A 16,453-nucleotide genomic window follows, 5' to 3' on the forward strand; every position below is an offset into this window, starting at 1 on the left:
ATATCATGTAGATTTAACTAATAGCATTTTGGGGGGGTTTGAGATATTATGGTTTCTACATTGTGTATTTCAATTTCTAACTTCTTTTTTTTTTTTTAATGTTTATGTATTTATTTAGAGAGAGAGAGATAGAGAGCGAGCAGGGGAGGGGCAGAGAGAGAGGGAGACAGAGAATCCCAAGCAGGCTCTGCACTGTCAGCGTGGAGCCTCATGCGGGGCTTGAACACACGAACCGTGAGATCATGACTTAAGCTGAAATCAAGAGTCTGAGCCACCCAGACACCTCTCAATTTCTAACTTTTAAAAGTTTCTAGGTAAATTTAGTTTTGTCCTCGGTTTAATTGCTAGATAATGAAACCACATGCATGGGTCATTTATTATGTTAGTTTGGATTTTACATTGGGTCTAATGGAAAGAGAAAAATCATAATGACATTTGATTGTAATTGAACATAGTATTTTTTTCCTTCTTTCACTTGAAATACATTTTATTTGTATGGCAGTGTCAAATATCCTGTTCTTAATATATGGCAGATACTTAAAATCTGAAAATAACTTTATTCTCCTAGAAACTGTAAAGCACTATGCTAGACACACCTAACATCAGGTGTTTTAAATGTCAGAATAGCCCTAAGAAAGAAGAGGGGTGTCTGGGTGGCTCAGTCAGTTGAGCGTCCAACTTTGGCTCAGGTCATGATCTCACAGTTCTTAGGTTCGAGCCCTGTGTCAGGCTTTGCTGAAAGCTCAGAGCCTGGAGCCTGCTTTGGATTTTGTGTCTCCCTCTCTCTCTGCCCCTGCCCTGCTCACGTTCTGTCTCACTCTCTCTCAAAAATAAACATTAAAAAAAAAACAAAAAAAACCCACCTTTTTTTAAATAAAAAAAAGAAGTAAAAAGAAGAGATTATGGCACCTTTGTATGGATGAAGAAATTGAGTGTGGGTTAGGTCAAGCAGTTAAAAGTAATCACAACACACCTAGATGGCAGAGCCAGAGGTTCTTATCCTGTTTTAAAATTACTAGTTGTGTGATTGTAGGATTATGATGACTTTGCTAATTGATCTACTCAAGGTTTTGGTAAAGTAGTGTTCCCTTTATTTAGCCTTCTAACAGAGTTTCTTAAATTATTATTTTTTTTAAAGTTTATTTATTTATTTTTGAGAGAGAGAGAGAGAAAGCGCCAGCTGGGGAGGGGCAGATAGAGCGGGAGAGAGAGAATCCAAGCAGATTCCTTGTGCTCAACTCAGAGCCCCAATGCGGGGCTCAATCTCACAAACCATGAGATCATGACCTAAGCCAAGATCAAGAGTCAGTCATTTAACCAACTTAGCCACCCAGGTGCCCCTTAAATTATTTTAAAAGTAAAGATTGTGATTTTCTGATAGTGCTATGTGCTCCCAACTATTGTGGAACCGTTTTTTTAGGGTGTACAGATAGAGCTGAAATTTGGCCCAGGAGAGGTGCTAGTCCTATTGAATGATTATGTGTCAAGCTACAAAGTAACAGTAAAATTTTACCCAGCTGCTAAGGGTTGGCTTACAGGCTTGGCTCATTCTTTCTCCATAGGAAATGACAGTGAAGATTTGGAGCACAAGAAACTGAACATAAGTTTAGGTCTCTTCTTCGTTTAAGGCTCCCTTATGTAGTTCGTAAGTAGGTATTAGGGAAAGAATTGTATAGGGTGCAAAAGGAGGGGCGTCTATAGCACCATTATTTATTTATTCATTACAAAAATTTTTTTTAATTTTATTTTTGAGAGAGAGACACAGAGCATGAGTGGGGGAGGGGCAGAAAGCGAGGGAGACACAGAATGTGAAGCAGGCTCCAGGTTCTGAGCTGTCAGCACAGAGCCTGATGTGGGGCTCAAACTCACAAACTGACATCATGACCTGAGCCGAAGTCAGACACTTAACCGACTGAGGCACCCAGGCACCCCCGTATCACCATTATTATTAATAAATAAGATTGATTTGTCATTGTGAAGCTGTTGAATGCTGAGATTGTATTTTCCCCATTGGATTAAATAGTAATTTCTGCTTTCATAGGCAGTTTCATAGGCCTCTTGACACTCTGAGTGGCCTCTTGAATCTCTCATTACTCTACCATGTCTGGCTATGTGGTGTCTTTCTTCTGATGACTTGGTATATCTCATGGATACTCTTCAAAATCTTTGCCACAGAGGTTAGTATTGAGTTTTTTGTCAGTACATTTGTGTTTTAGAGTGCACGGGTATTTTTAGCAGAGCACTAAGCAGTATGCTATTGTGCCTAAAGCCATTCTGATAAATTGGGTTTTGGTCTCTTTTCTGAGGCTTTACTAGGGATGTATCATTTGTAACCATAATTCGCTGTGTGTGTGTGTGTGTGTGTGTGTGTGTGTGTGTGTGTGTGTAAGGAACAGTGTTAGTGTTCTTGCTCTTTGGAAACTAAACTGCATGAACTGCTAGTGGAACTTACTGTGCTTTATCTGTAGTGTAATTCTCATTCCTCTAGTGAGCACATGCTAAATGCCTGAATTTTAAATTAGTTTTACATGCTATCGATATAGCTAGTCTGAAAATATTCAATATAAAGCAATAAAATATTTGTTCTTTGAAGGAAAGTCTTAAAATTTGTATAGAAATTATTTTAAATGAATGGGAATTACATTGTCTTTATCATCCAGGTGTTTATCTTAGGAAATGAGTGTTTGTTTTTCAGTTTACCATCTTTGTAGGTTTGTGCCCTTCAGTGGCTTCAGAGAATCTTTGTTACCGGAAGCCAGAGATTTAATAAAATGGGGAGAGTAACATTTCAGAAAGTAGTGTGTTTAGGTATATGTAATTTTGATGCAATCCATTACTAAAACACTGAAGATGTTAATTTGGTTGTATTGTTTCCTGTTGTAATGAATTTCAGTTAGTGCTAAGTTACTGAATAGAGTCAAGAAAATAATCATTTTCATAGTCTTTATATTTGATTATACTTGATAGGCTCATCTGTTCCCTGTTCAGCCACCATTTTCAGAAGAGTCGGACGAATGCCTCCCAAAGGTCTTAAACAGCAATCCTCCCCTCATCATAAAGGTGCCTGAGCTATGTGTTTTGTGTCTTCACGCAGTAATCTCGAACCTATTTATGAAATGGACTTAATATTTAGCGTATTTAGATCTATTTTTTGAGGGCCTACAATATTCTAGCACCAGTATTGTAAAACATCAACTACACACTGCATGGAATGCCATTCACTTTCTTAGTTTTCATTCCAAGTGACTAAAATGCAAGGATATATTGCAGTGTGTATGTACAAGCTAAGCTAATTTGTGCAAACTAAACTATACTTAGATTAGACATAAAAATATTTCCTGGCACAAAATACTATGATATACAACCGTATGTGTGCATTAGCTTTTCATAAACTTATAATTATAGCAAAACAAAATACTGTTTTGTTTTATTTATTATGGAGTCGACATGTTTTTACTCATGTACTATTTTTTAAAAATTTTTTTTAATGTTTGTTTATTGTTGAGAGAGAGAGAGACAGTGTTGAGTGGGGGAGAGGCAGAGAGAGAGGGAGACAGAAACAGAAGCAGGCTCCAGGCTCTGAGCTGTCAGCATAGAGCCGACATGGGGCTCGAACTCACAGACCGCGAGATCATGACCTGAGCCAAAGTCAGACGCTCAAACGACTGAGCCACCCAAGGGCCCCTACTCATGTAGTATTGTTGGTTGTTATGATCAAAGGTAGTACTTGGTAGGTATACACATACAATGAGCTGTCTTAAAAGATGAATAATGAGGGGCACCTGGGTGGCTCAGTCGGTCGAGCAACCAAGTTCGGCTCAGGTCATGATCTCGCGGTTTGTGAGTTCGAGCCCTGCATCGGGCTCTGTGCTGACAGCTCAGCCTGGAGCCTGCTTCGAATTCTGTGTCTCCCTCTCTCTCCGCCCCTCCCCTGCTCATGCTCTGTCTCTCTCTGTCTCAAAAATAAATAAAACATTAAAAAAAAAAAAGATGAATAATGATAATGATCCTAAATTAAATTTTAATCAAAAGAGTTTAAAGAAGTTCTAACAAATTTACAAATTAAACTAAGAATAAATTTTTTTTTTTCAACGTTTTTTATTTATTTTTTGGGACAGAGAGAGACAGAGCATGAACGGGGGAGGGACAGAAAGAGAGGGAGACACAGAATCGGAAACAGGCTCCAGGCTCCGAGCCATCAGCCCAGAGCCTGACACGGGGCTCGAACTCACGGACCGCGAGATCGCGACCTGGCTGAAGTCGGACGCTTAACCGACTGCGCCACCCAGGCGCCCCAGGAATAAATTGTTTTGATTCAAATTGCATTTTGAAATTTTAAAGTAGATCTATACATAATATGTGTGATCCTGTTAAGAAGTCCTAGTACTTAAAAAATAATTCAAAGAAAATGGAACCCAGAGTTTGGAATACATTCCGAAAAGTTGTAAACGAATAAGAAAATGAACCAGTGAGGTTCTGATTACCGTTAAACATCAATTATGACTAATTTATTAGATATACAAAAATATCAGCTACTCATTTGGTTATTTAACATATCTTTATTTACTGGGTAGGTGTCAGTCATTGCTAGTTGCTTAAGGCATAATAACGAGTAAGATATAGCAAGCCTAATGGAAAAGGCAGATACACAAAATAATGAAAATTTATTGTGATGAGTGCAGTGGGAGCCACTTATTCTGCTTGGAACCAAAATAGGAAAGCTTCATAGAAGTGACGGTGTCTTGAATGATGAGTGAACGATTTTGCCAGGAAACAAAATGAAGATTTTCAGTAAAAAAAGTTCAACATATGTTGTGTGTCTGCTGTGTGCCAGGCACTGCCTTTGGATGTGGTAGCAAGTAAGATGCTGTCCCTGCCTCAGAGTTTAGTGGGTGGAACCAGATGAGACAAGTAAACAGGCAGTTACAATAAATTATGTTAAGTGTCATGGTTGAGAGCTGTGTAAGTATATGTTGATGTGGGGGAGGCCTGGGAAGTTCTAGAAGGAAGTGATGTTTTAAGTGTCTCACCATAGAGATGGGAGAGAACACAGAGAGTTTCTTGTAGCTGGAGCCTACAGTGGGTAGGGTAGCTTACAGAGGGTAGAGGCAAGAAAATTCTGGGAGTCTGGAAAGGAAGGTTATGGCCAGCTTGATTGACAAACTGAATTTCCTTCATGAAAAATTTCAGCGACTTCCCCTTACATATAATACTGAGCCCAATTCATAACTAAGATTTCATATAGACGTTAAAACAATGAGGGGCACCTAGGTGGCTCACTTCATTAAACGTCTGACTTTGGCTCAGGTCATGATCTTGCGGTTTGTGAGTTCACGCCCCACATGGGCCTATTGTCAGCCCAGAGCCTGCTTCAGATTCTCTCTCCCCCCGTCTCTCTCTGTCCCTTTCCTGCTTGCGCATGTGTGTGCATGCGTGCGCTCTCTCAAAAATAAACATTAAAAAAAAAAAGTTAAAACAATTAAATAATGTTTGTTTTTTTCCCTTTTAGTATTTGGCCTTGCAGGACCTGATGTTGCTTTCTCAGTATTCTCCCTCACGAAGACAAGAAGTTTTTAGCCTTAGCCAACCAGGTATTGCTAAAAGTAACAGATATAGGCATGTGTGTGCAGAAGGTATTCCACTTAAAATTTTTGGTGACAGAGATGTATTTAATAAAATACACAACTGTTGAGTCCATTAAATGAAGTATTGATTTTAATGCACCTAAATGTTTGCATTGCTGTGGTTAGAGGTTATATTTCCAGGAAAGGTATTTTAAAACTTTCTTCAGCATCCTCATTCCCTTACCCTGAAGAAATGATGAGGTAGATTGACAGTTTTAGAGCAGAAGAGTACAGTTTAAGTATCCTCAGAGTTTTCATGTTACAAAGTGTCTTGAATATCAGGTGGTCTAATTCCCTAGATGGGGGATCTAAGTCTCAGAGAGATTAAGTGGTTTATTTACAGTTAATGTCAGAGTTGGAATAAGAAATTCTGTCATCTGATTCCCAAGTGCAGAGCTCCCTCCTTCTGTCATGTTACTTTGCCTCCCTTTAAAAAAAAGTAAAAAATAACTAGATTTGATGGTGACCGGTGGATGCCCTTGGCAACTCTGAAACACTTTTCCACTGTCAGTTGTTACAAACTCATCAAGACTGCAACTATGCCAGTGCTCTGCCTGTTCCTGGATGGAAAGCATTCCAGCCTAGCCACCAATGAACAACCTAACCTAGGTAGCTTTTCATCTCTGTAATCAGCTCTTCATTATTTTGCTAAACTTGCCAATTCCCACATTATAAAAGAAACTTTCTATGGTTAAATGTTACATGGAAATGAAATTCAGTTACATAAAAATATAAATGATTGGAGCCACACTCTCCTTTTAGTAGCATGAAAAATCCAGAGCTGATGCTGTGGAAAATTAACTAGCAATTCTTTTTTGTCAGACTTAGGTTCACTTAGGAATTCTGTATGCATTAAATATTTTCACCAGATATTACAGTGAACTGTAACAAGGTGACATGTTCTCTGCTAGAGAACTTACATTCTAGGGCATATTATTAAAATTTCCCTGGACAATCACATAGTTGCTTATTGGTTCTGAGTTACAGCAGTACAAAACATTCTGGGACCTACTGATGAAGTATTTTGTTTGCTTGGAGGTTAAGTGGTATTCCTCTTGAGCTGTAGATGGGGGAAGTGTTTAAGGGGGGCTCTAAATGAAGACAGAAAGGTTATTTGGCACCCAGAATGGGAAACAAGTTTTCAGTGGACTCCTTGGCTATTCTCAACATAGAAAGTAGCATGGTTGATTTTTATGTGGCAGCTGTGGGAGAAAAAGGTCTTAGGAAATGAAAAGATAATGAGAGTAAGGGAATTTTTACAAAATTGTGGATCATAGTAGTTTCAGTTAAATAATAACAGATATGTGTATAAAATATGATCGTTAGGAATAACATGTCATTCCTACAGATATAGTAAGAAATAGGGGCCATTGTAAATGAAAATGTAAGGAAGCTTAGTGGGCCAGACACAAGTTTATGGGTCACTGGGGGCCGTGGGGCACATCTCATGAGACATGCCTGTATTCATTGTCTTCGTCTTCAGTCTGTTCAGTGCTGGTAGGGAAGTAACTCTAGTCTTTTTCACTCACACCATCCTCTAGTATTTGGCTTTATTTTAACAACCAATTTGGCAGGTTTTTTGTTTTTTCTTTTTTAATGGTAAGATGGCAAGTTTTCGCTTGTAGACTTTTTGGAAAATTATTTCGTACAAATATTTATTGAACTCCTTCTGTGTAGATGGCAGTGGTGTAAATAGTAGCTTAGCCGCGGTAAGTGGACCTTCATGCAAAGTGCAATGTAGTGTTTCTTGCAGAGTTTTCTCCTCACTTTGAGAGGAGACTCTAAGATTATGTACATTTTTTTTTTTTTCAACGTTTTTTATTTATTTTTGGGACAGAGAGAGACAGAGCATGAACGGGGGAGGGGCAGAGAGAGAGGGAGACACAGAATTGGAAACAGGCTCCAGGCTCCGAGCTGTCAGCACAGAGCCCGACGCGGGGCTCGAACTCACGGACCGCGAGATCGTGACCTGGCTGAAGTCGGCCGCTTAACCGACTGCGCCACCCAGGCGCCCCAGATTATGTACATTTTAAAAGCTGGTTTTTTGACCCCTTAGGTGGACATCCCCACAATTGGACAGCCATTTCAAGGGAGTGTTTGAGTCTTTTAAATGATATGACTCAGAAACTGGTTCTGTATCAAGAAGCAGCTGCTACGAATGGGAGAATGGTGTCCTCGTATTCTGTGGAGCCTAAGAAATCGAATTTTCCAGGTAATGCCTGTACTAGTGAGAGACGGCAAAGTACATACATTTTGTTTCCTAAGAAAGATGACGGTAGTTAGTCTAAGGATATGTATACATGAGTGTGAAGGAGTTTTAGGGAAATCCTAAATTTTTAGGGAAAATTGATCTCATAAGTGGGATATTGTACTGAACCAAGAAGAAGGCCTGAGTATCATTGTAGATTGAAGAAATTAAGTCTGGTGTGCTGACGGTGTTAAGAAGGTTAACTGTGGCTCATCAAATAGAAGGAAGCGTCAGCTTCCTCAGGTACGAAGCCAGGTGAAGCTTTACAGGTAGTACTGGTGCAGTATCCCAGACACAAAAAGTCGCTGGCCAGTGCCCAGAGAAGAGTAACTGCGTGACTGAGTGATTTCATGGTGGGGGCATCGCATTCATGGTTTTCAGAGAGCTTGATAGAATGTTTGAAAGATGAAAGCCGAGGGGAAGAAGTACAGTGGAGGAACCTAGGCTATTTGACCAAATTCCTTATGTCAAAAATTGCCAAGGAACGTAAGACTAACGAACGGACTTAATGTTCACCTGCCTTCTGGAGCCAGGCCTTTAATGAAAATGGGCAAAACTGGCTGGGTGAGGACTGTGGTAAACCTGAGAGCACTGGCTTCATCTGTAGGGGAAGCTGTGGGTTAGCTTCGGTTCATTGTTCCCATGTGGGAATTTGGACCCAGTATCTGAACTTCTGTGTGCCCCCCCACCCATCCCTACTTTTAAGAGAAGCCTGAAATCTGAAAATATTTTGGGTGAAATTTTCCACTTTTTTAATTTTGAGTTTATTTATTTTGAGAGAGAGAGTGCATTGTTGTGAACGGGGGCTGGGGGGAGGGACAGAGTGAGAGGGAGACAGAGAATTCCAAGCAGACTCCATGCTGTGAGCACAGAGCCTGAATCAGGGCTCGATCTAACAAACCATGAGATGGTGACCTGAGCTGAAATCAAGAGTTGGATGCTTAACCAACTGAGCTACCACAGGTGCCCTGAAATTTTCCACTTTTTTAATGTTGGTAACTAATTTTGATATTTACAAAATCACTACATGGGTCACAGTAAACATCATGATTCTGAGGGGGTCATAGACCAAAATGAGAGATTACTAGGTAAGATCGTGAATGTCAGATTTTAAATTTTTTTTTTTTTTTAACGTTTATTTATTTTTGAGACAGGGAGAGACAGCATGAACGGGGGAGGGTCAGAGAGAGAGGGAGACACAGAATCAGAAACAGGCTCCAGGCTCCGAGCGGTCAGCACAGAGCCTGATGCGGGGCTCGAACTCACGGACCGCGAGATCATGACCTGAGCCGAAGTCGGACGCTTAACCGACTGAGCCACCCAGGTGCCCCATGAATGTCAGATTTTAAAAGATTCTAGTGTTTCACTTGTTCTCCACATTCAGATTAGCATTTATTTATTCAACAAATATTTATTGAATGCTTAGTATATGCCAGGCAATGTGCTAGAAACCAGAGAATCAAAGATGAAACACTCTTGGAACTGACCTTTTAGTGGGAGGCCCACAGATAATTACAAGACAATGGAATTGGTAAAAAAAAGAAGTCTGTCACAGATTCTGAATGGGTAGGATGATTGTTGATAACAAAAGGAGGCCTGGCATATATAGCTTATATTTTGTAGCAATATGGAGCCATTAGAGAATTTTGAATAGGCTAATTATATCAAATTAGCATGTTAGATCAATGCAGTCCCAGGTTAGGAGGGAATCATGGGGGTGACCAAATAGGAATTATTCATTATTTTAAGTTGTTGTCACATCCCATTGCTCAGTCAGTATTTCACATTTTGTAGAACTTAAAAACCCCAGTCTCAATTTTTAAATTGATTCTTCAAATATTTCCAATTAGCACTAACCTTAAAAAGTCGTTCAAAAAAGTTTGGCACTTTAAATGTTTGATGTTTTATGGTGGTTTTATTAAGAAGCTAGAACACCAATGTAATCTATTTGTCTTTGTGCCTTGCACTGGAGTGGCTGGAAAAATATTCCTTTGTTTTTGTACAACGGAATTTATAAATTGGTGATTATAAGATAAATTTTGAAGAAAGTGTTTATAGATCATATTTGTAGATAATCCTAGGCAAATTCATCTCTGGTGTGACTTCTGTTAACTTGGAAAAAATTCTGTGGAAAATGGGTAAGTGTGCATTTATCAGTACATTTCACAATACAAATTTGTTTTAGCCAAGTAATAGCTGTAGTAGGAGCTTGCAGTAACATTGGACACATTCTAGCGCAGTAACTGAGGTTGTTGCCATTTAAAAATAAAATAGAAATTGATAGGTTCGTTCAAAACAGCATAGGTTTAGAGAAACTGACCTTGAAGGTGAAGATCTTCTCTGGGGGTAGAAAACAAGGGAAGCTGCACCAGTCTGACCGAAGATGTAGAATACCCCCGTGAGTGGTCGCTGAGTTGCTGTCATAAAAGCTGGATGTTGAGAGTGTAACATACATGGAAACAAGCTACTAAACTTTGGGTAAATGCATTAACCCAAAAACTGAGATGTGTAAAATTTGTTCAGGCTGCCTGTTCAGCACTGGCTCTGTTCTTTTACAGAAGAAACTACTTTTCAGACCCCGAGATCTAGCCAGATGCCTCGGCCGTCAGTGCCACCATTAGTTAAGACGTCACTGTTTTCCTCAAAATTGTCTACTCCTGATGTGGCAAGTCCCCTCGGAACCCCATTTGGTTCTAGTGTAGTGAATCGGATGGCTGGAATTTTTGATGTAAATACCTGCTATGGGTCACCTCAGAGTTCTCAGCTGATAAGAAGAGGGCCAAGATTATGGACTTCTGGTGAGGATTGTTTTCTAAAGTTTGAAATGTCATAGTTGTAGAGAATCCGATATCCTAAGTTTTCACTTTCTTGATTTTGTTTTGTTTTTTGTTTTTTGTTTTTTTATTTAGATCAGCAAATGCCTGAATTTTCTAATCCTTCTCCATCTACCTGTGTTGGTGCGGAGGGTAAGACAGCAAGACAGCCTAGCATGATTTATTCATGGATTCAGAATAAACGTGAACAGGTAGGATGATATGGTTATAGGATTTATATTTGCACGTAACATTGAGAGCATCAGCAATCTCACAAGAGTAACCCATCAGGGATAATTAGGACTTTTTTTGATGCTTCATGTATTAAGTTGACCCAAATGAAATTGCCAGTATTTGACGGGCTTGGAACTATATAAATTGTAATTTCATATGACTGAGACTAATACAATGCCTTTGATCTGTGAATTCTTTTGTTTAATGAATATTTACAAAGTTCTTTATATATGCTGGGTGTGGTTTTAGGCACTGGGAAAACAGCAAACAAAAGTCCCTGACCATATGTTTATATTCTAGTGAGGGGAAATAGATGAGCAAGCAAATGTATTAAACCATGTCTCTCTGAATAAAAAAAAAAAAGTATTGTGAGACTTATTTCATATGCTATTAAGAAAAAAAGTTGCCATGACATGCTGTCAATTGTTAAGACGCGTCCCAATATGTTATACTCAAACTATGAAAAATATGTGTCTTAAAGGGGAAGAAATTTGATGTCTTAAGTGCTGTATAGGAAAATAGAGCCATTAAAGGAAGTCTCCTTGATAAGTTGATACTTGATTAGAGACCCTGAAGGAAAGGCAGTGAACAGACAAATGCAAAGGTCCTCAGGTGGGGGTGTGCTTGATTTGTGTGAGGAACAGCATGGACACTAGTAGGTGGTGATGAAGTCAGAGAGGCAGCAGGCACCCAGAGCTCATCAGGCACATTAGTTATTGTGAAAACTGACATTTTCTCTGAGTGAGATGGAAAGCCACAGGATGATTTTGTCCACAGGAATGACGTGATGTAACCTTACATTTTGAAAGTGCTGCTTTAGCTGTTGTGTTGAGACTACGTTCTCAGATGGCAGGAGTAGAAGCAGAGAGACATTTGTAAAGCTGTTGAAGTAACGTAGTGGGAGAGGATGGTGTCTGTGATCAGGGTGCTTGTGGTGGAGATGTTAGATGTGATCAAGGTCTGGATGTATTTTGAAAGTGGGTGTGATAATCCTGTCTTACTGATAGCAAGATAAACCTTGCTTACTGTTTGGTTGTGTGTGAAGAGAGAGACAGTGTTGACTTTCAAGTTTTTGGCTTGAGGATCTGAAATAATATAGTTGCAATTTATGGAGTAAATTTAACTGATTTGAAGAGATTTGGTAGAGATGAGGTAGGGAAATTATGAGTTTTATTTACGTCCATTTTGAGGTGTTTACCAGACAACCAATTGAAAATACTGAGTAAGAACTGAGCTGTATATCCAAAGTGTAGGGGTAAGTTCTGGGCTAGAAATACAAATTTGGAAGTCATCAGAATATAGACAGTTTTTCAAGCCAATGAGACTCCCATGAAAAAATGCTTTGGGAGTGGATACAGAAGAAAAGACATGTAAAAACTGGACTCTGCAATGACTAAAGAGGTCTGAGAGATGAGGAGGAATAGCAAAGGAGACCAAGTAACTATTGAGGTGAGAAGAGAACCAAGAAAAGGGGAAGTAAATGCCACATGCTGCCGATACGTAGCCTGAGATCCACACTAGGAATGAACTATTGTGCTAGAAATGTGGAGGTCATTGAGTCCTTGTCCAGCTATTGGGTGGAGCCTTGGGGATGAATGCCTGATTGGATGGGTCCAGGAGAGGTGGGAGGAATTGCCGGCCACAAGAAAAGCTGGATCTTTCAAGGAGTTTTCCTATAAGTGGTACAGAGAAATGGGGTAATTAATAGCAGGAAGGAGTTGAGGGGTCAAGGAAGGGTTTTATATTTTAAGATGGGAGGAATTACATCTATTTTGACGGAATGATTGATTAATAGAGAGGGACTGTAGGCATTATACAAACTTGAGGATCCCATTTGCCCTACCTGTCGTAAGTACCGCCGTATCGTGAATTCCCTTTCAAGTCAGTTGGGGTATATAGCTTTCAGCTTAATACTAAGAAAATTGTTTCCCATGTAAATATCAACTAATAGAAAACAATTTCATGTCTTAAGATTTTTTGTTGTTGTTGTCTAAGGAAACATTCTTTTTTGGCATTAAGAAGTTAAAGGGCGGGGCGCCTGGGTGGCTCAGTCGGTTAAGCGTCCGACTTCGGCTCAGGTCACGATCTCGCGGTCTGTGAGTTCGAGCCCCGCGTCGGGCTCTGGGCAGATGGCTCAGAGCCTGGAGCCTGTTTCCGATTCTGTGTCTCCCTCTCTCTCTGCCCCTCCCCTGTTCATGCTCTGTCTCTCTCTGTCTCAAAAATAAATAAACGTTAAAAAAAAAAAAAAAAAAATTAAAAAAAAAAAAAAAAAAAGAAGTTAAAGGGCAAGACAGTTGTCAAGAATTGAGTAAGAAAATATCACCAGAACCAATTCAGATTCCTTTTATTGTGGGGTTAGACATGTGTACTTGAGAATGCAGTTTAGGTGAGATGGCCCATCTTAGTTTTCCAGTTTATAATACGAAGGTATTTACTTATGTGGTTTACTATAACTATTCTCTGTAAGATATGAAGTGTTTCATTTAATGTAGTGTCAGGGAGAAACTGGGGATGTGTTAACATTATGTTTGAATAGATTTGAAAACTTACATGTGTTAATTCTTCCTTCTTTCCAACTCAGGTTAAGAATTTCTTATCAAAACGGGTGCTGATAATGTATTTTTTCAGTAAGGTAAGAATATGTAGTTACGGCATTGGGAATGGGGGGAGAGGAAATGAAACGAAATGAAGTACCAGACTAGATTTGACTTCTAAATATTTAGTTCGATCCTAGGAAGCTTGGCGTAGTGCTCTGCTAAACCTCCATGTTAATAGTTGCCCTAGACCCCCATCTCACCTCAGTGGCTTCCTGAGGCTTGACTGCAGTTGGCCTCCCGAGTCTCCTGGCTGAGGACAGCTTTGTGCTCATATTCAGCCTCTTCCTGCGGAGTGATCAAATCCATGGCGATCCTTCATGGCTCATTGTCCTGCCAAGATCTTTGTGGCCAATTTGGTATTCAGAAGAGAGATGACTGGATTAGATTATACATGTTACACTTGTGTGGGATAAAAAGTTGTGATTCAGGCCACAAATGAAATGACGTTCCACCTTGTCCGTCCGCCGCCCCAGCTGCCGCGGGAGAGTAACTCTGAATTGCAGAAGCGGAAGAGTCGATCCTGTTTCACTGACTACAGCTGTTGCATGTTAATCCTTTGATAAGCAAAACTTCTGCCCATATGTAGGGGAAAGAATTTTTGTTTTGTGTTAGCTATTTAAATCTAACTTCTTTCATTCTGAAGATACTGCAGTATTAGCTAATGTTGTACTTTGTTAAAGTGAAAAGTTTGCACTGGCATACGTTATTCATTTTCATTCTGTGGGGAGAGAGATCTGAGTAACTCTGATGGAACATAGGCACACACAAGAAAGGAATCATTTCAAGTGCTTGAAACTTTTTTCTCGCTTTGGTGGCAGGGAAGATCCACCCAACTAGCAATTACCTTTACCAAAAAGAATCTACCTCAGGCTCTCCATTAGAGCTTTGGGAAAACTATCAGCCCCCCCGAGGAAGGTGTCCTGTCTTCCACCAAGAGGAAGAGGGGTTGTCCGAAGTTTTACTTCAGAAGGATGGGAAGAGAACTCACCTTTGTGTCTTATGTATGCCATGTTCTTTTCTCTTAAGTTCCCTCATTTAATTCTAACAGCATTCCTGTCAGATGTCTTTCTGTCCTCATTTTACAGATAAGGAAACCTGAGGCTCAGGGGGGTGGGGAGGGGGTCAAGTAGCTAGTCTAAGGGCACATAGCCAGTAAGTGGCAGAGCAGATGCTGAACGAGATCTCCTTTTCCCTTGGAAGTGAACGTCTACTTTTGATTTTGATTTTGCAAGTGGATCTATTTTAAGATGAGGAGTTGTAGACACTGCCGTTGGATGTTGAAAAATGTAACGTGCTGGTGTATTTAATAGGCTTTGTTGGGCATTACCAAAGCCAGCATTTGTTAAAATGCTCCATACTATTTGACCTTGCTGTATTAAAGAAGATTGGATGGTGTTTCTTTGGAGTGGGGCTAAGGGTAGACAATTTAAGAGTGGGTAATACGTAGGCGTTCTGAGGTTTTGACGCCTGAGCATTAGGTGTTCTGAGCATTTGTAACCATTGTCTCAGGTGATCTGTATACCAATCTGAGGTGCGTTGAGTGTATGTAACTCTTATTTTAAGTGGAAAACTGAGACACATAGAGATTTAGAGATTGGGCAAGAGTCACACAATAAGTTGGTGATAGACTGCTTTATTGCAGTGAAATCATATTGTGTAAGAATTTCAGATTTTAATTCTTGAGAGGCAGCTGTGAATTTTGTACTGTTACAGCTACGTAGTTGATAGATGACATAAGAGTTATTGCCCAGGGGAACTTATTGAAATGTTTTTGTTGTATTTGTAGCACCCAGAGGCATCTATTCAGGCTGTTTTTTCAGATGCCCAAATGCATATTTGGGCATTAGAAGGTAAGCAACCTCAGTGAACTACGATTCTGATTTTCATTATCAGTTAAATACTGAAGTATAATCCATGAAAGGTCAGTTCTAGACTCTGATATCAGTCTTTGCATTTTTGGATACATTTTTATATCTTTGTTTTATATGGATCATTTTTCTTTCTTAGATACTTAGGTGTGCTTTCATTTGGGCAGAAAATTTCCTTATATAGAAGCAGAGAAACTGAGCCTGGGATTCTTACCTATCTTTTTCTGCTTCAAAAAACTGCAACAATTAATAGATTGTTTTCAACTGTCAACTTATGTTGACCTAACATTTAACATTTTAACGTATTTAACTTGAATTTCATATTTAGCTTTAGTTTAACGTATTTAACTTTAACTTCATATTTAGCTTGAATATGAAAATTTGGTTGTTAAAGAACTGTTTTTTGTTTTTTTGTTTTTATCTCCTAGATACTGCCTTCTCAATGCTTAAATAATACTTCCTCAGAGAGCCCTTTCCTGAGCACCCTAATGAAAGTGCCCTCAATAGCAGTCACTCTTTTCCTTTATCCTGCTTTGGTTTTCTTTCTACCAGTCATCACTACCAGACACAATATCATTTAAAAACTTCTCTTCCTACTAGAATGTAGAGACTCCTCTTTTTCAGGACTGGTGTAGTGAGGACCTTTTCAGTGCATGTTTCTTTTGCGCATTTTTCTAGCGTAATACCCTCCTCCTCTATTTCAAGTTCTTTAGATACTCAGGATATTAATCCTTTCTCGATAGATGTATTGTCAGTAGATTTGCCTAATTTTTTTTTTTTCTCTTTTCTTCTTGAGGTCTGTCTCACTTAGTAGCAGCATCATTCACCGAAGATAGATTTGGAGTTGTCCAGACTACACTACCAGCTATTCTTAACACTTTGTTGACGCTGCAAGAGGTAGGCAGTGTGTGGGTTGCGGGGAGGTAGACGGTCATGTTTTTCCTTTCCTCCCAGGTTTTTCAGTTTGTTTCTCACGTGTCACATTTATTGAGTAACAAAACATATGTTGGAAGTTAAAATGCGGTACTGTTCTCACCCATGGGAAATTCTAATCTAAGAGAGACCAGGA

At 39.5% G+C, this 16,453-nt stretch overlaps 1 protein-coding gene across 2 annotated transcripts in view; it reads left to right on the forward strand.

The window, feature by feature from the left end:
- Window positions 1-16,453, forward strand: part of NDC1 (NDC1 transmembrane nucleoporin) — a 47,338-nt gene that overhangs the window by 15,905 nt on the left and 14,980 nt on the right. Inside the window, exons 8-17 of one of the 2 annotated variants that reach the window (XR_009251892.1) lie at window positions 2,042-2,177; window positions 2,968-3,060; window positions 5,510-5,591; window positions 7,681-7,836; window positions 10,431-10,670; window positions 10,782-10,897; window positions 13,501-13,551; window positions 14,335-14,517; window positions 15,303-15,366; window positions 16,181-16,242. Coding sequence is in view for 1 of the 2 variants with exons in the window: in XM_058695841.1 (XP_058551824.1) it covers window positions 2,042-2,177; window positions 2,968-3,060; window positions 5,510-5,591; window positions 7,681-7,836; window positions 10,431-10,670; window positions 10,782-10,897; window positions 13,501-13,551; window positions 15,303-15,366; window positions 16,181-16,281 (1,039 nt within the window). In the remaining variant the exon portion in view is untranslated. Of the gene's footprint in view, window positions 1-2,041; window positions 2,178-2,967; window positions 3,061-5,509; window positions 5,592-7,680; window positions 7,837-10,430; window positions 10,671-10,781; window positions 10,898-13,500; window positions 13,552-14,334; window positions 14,518-15,302; window positions 15,367-16,180; window positions 16,282-16,453 lie in introns of those variants that run through there. The other variant, XM_058695841.1, reaches the window with a different exon arrangement.

This window comes from Neofelis nebulosa, chromosome 2 (genome assembly GCF_028018385.1).
Source record: "Neofelis nebulosa isolate mNeoNeb1 chromosome 2, mNeoNeb1.pri, whole genome shotgun sequence".
In the NCBI taxonomy this organism is placed as follows: domain Eukaryota; kingdom Metazoa; phylum Chordata; class Mammalia; order Carnivora; family Felidae; genus Neofelis; species Neofelis nebulosa.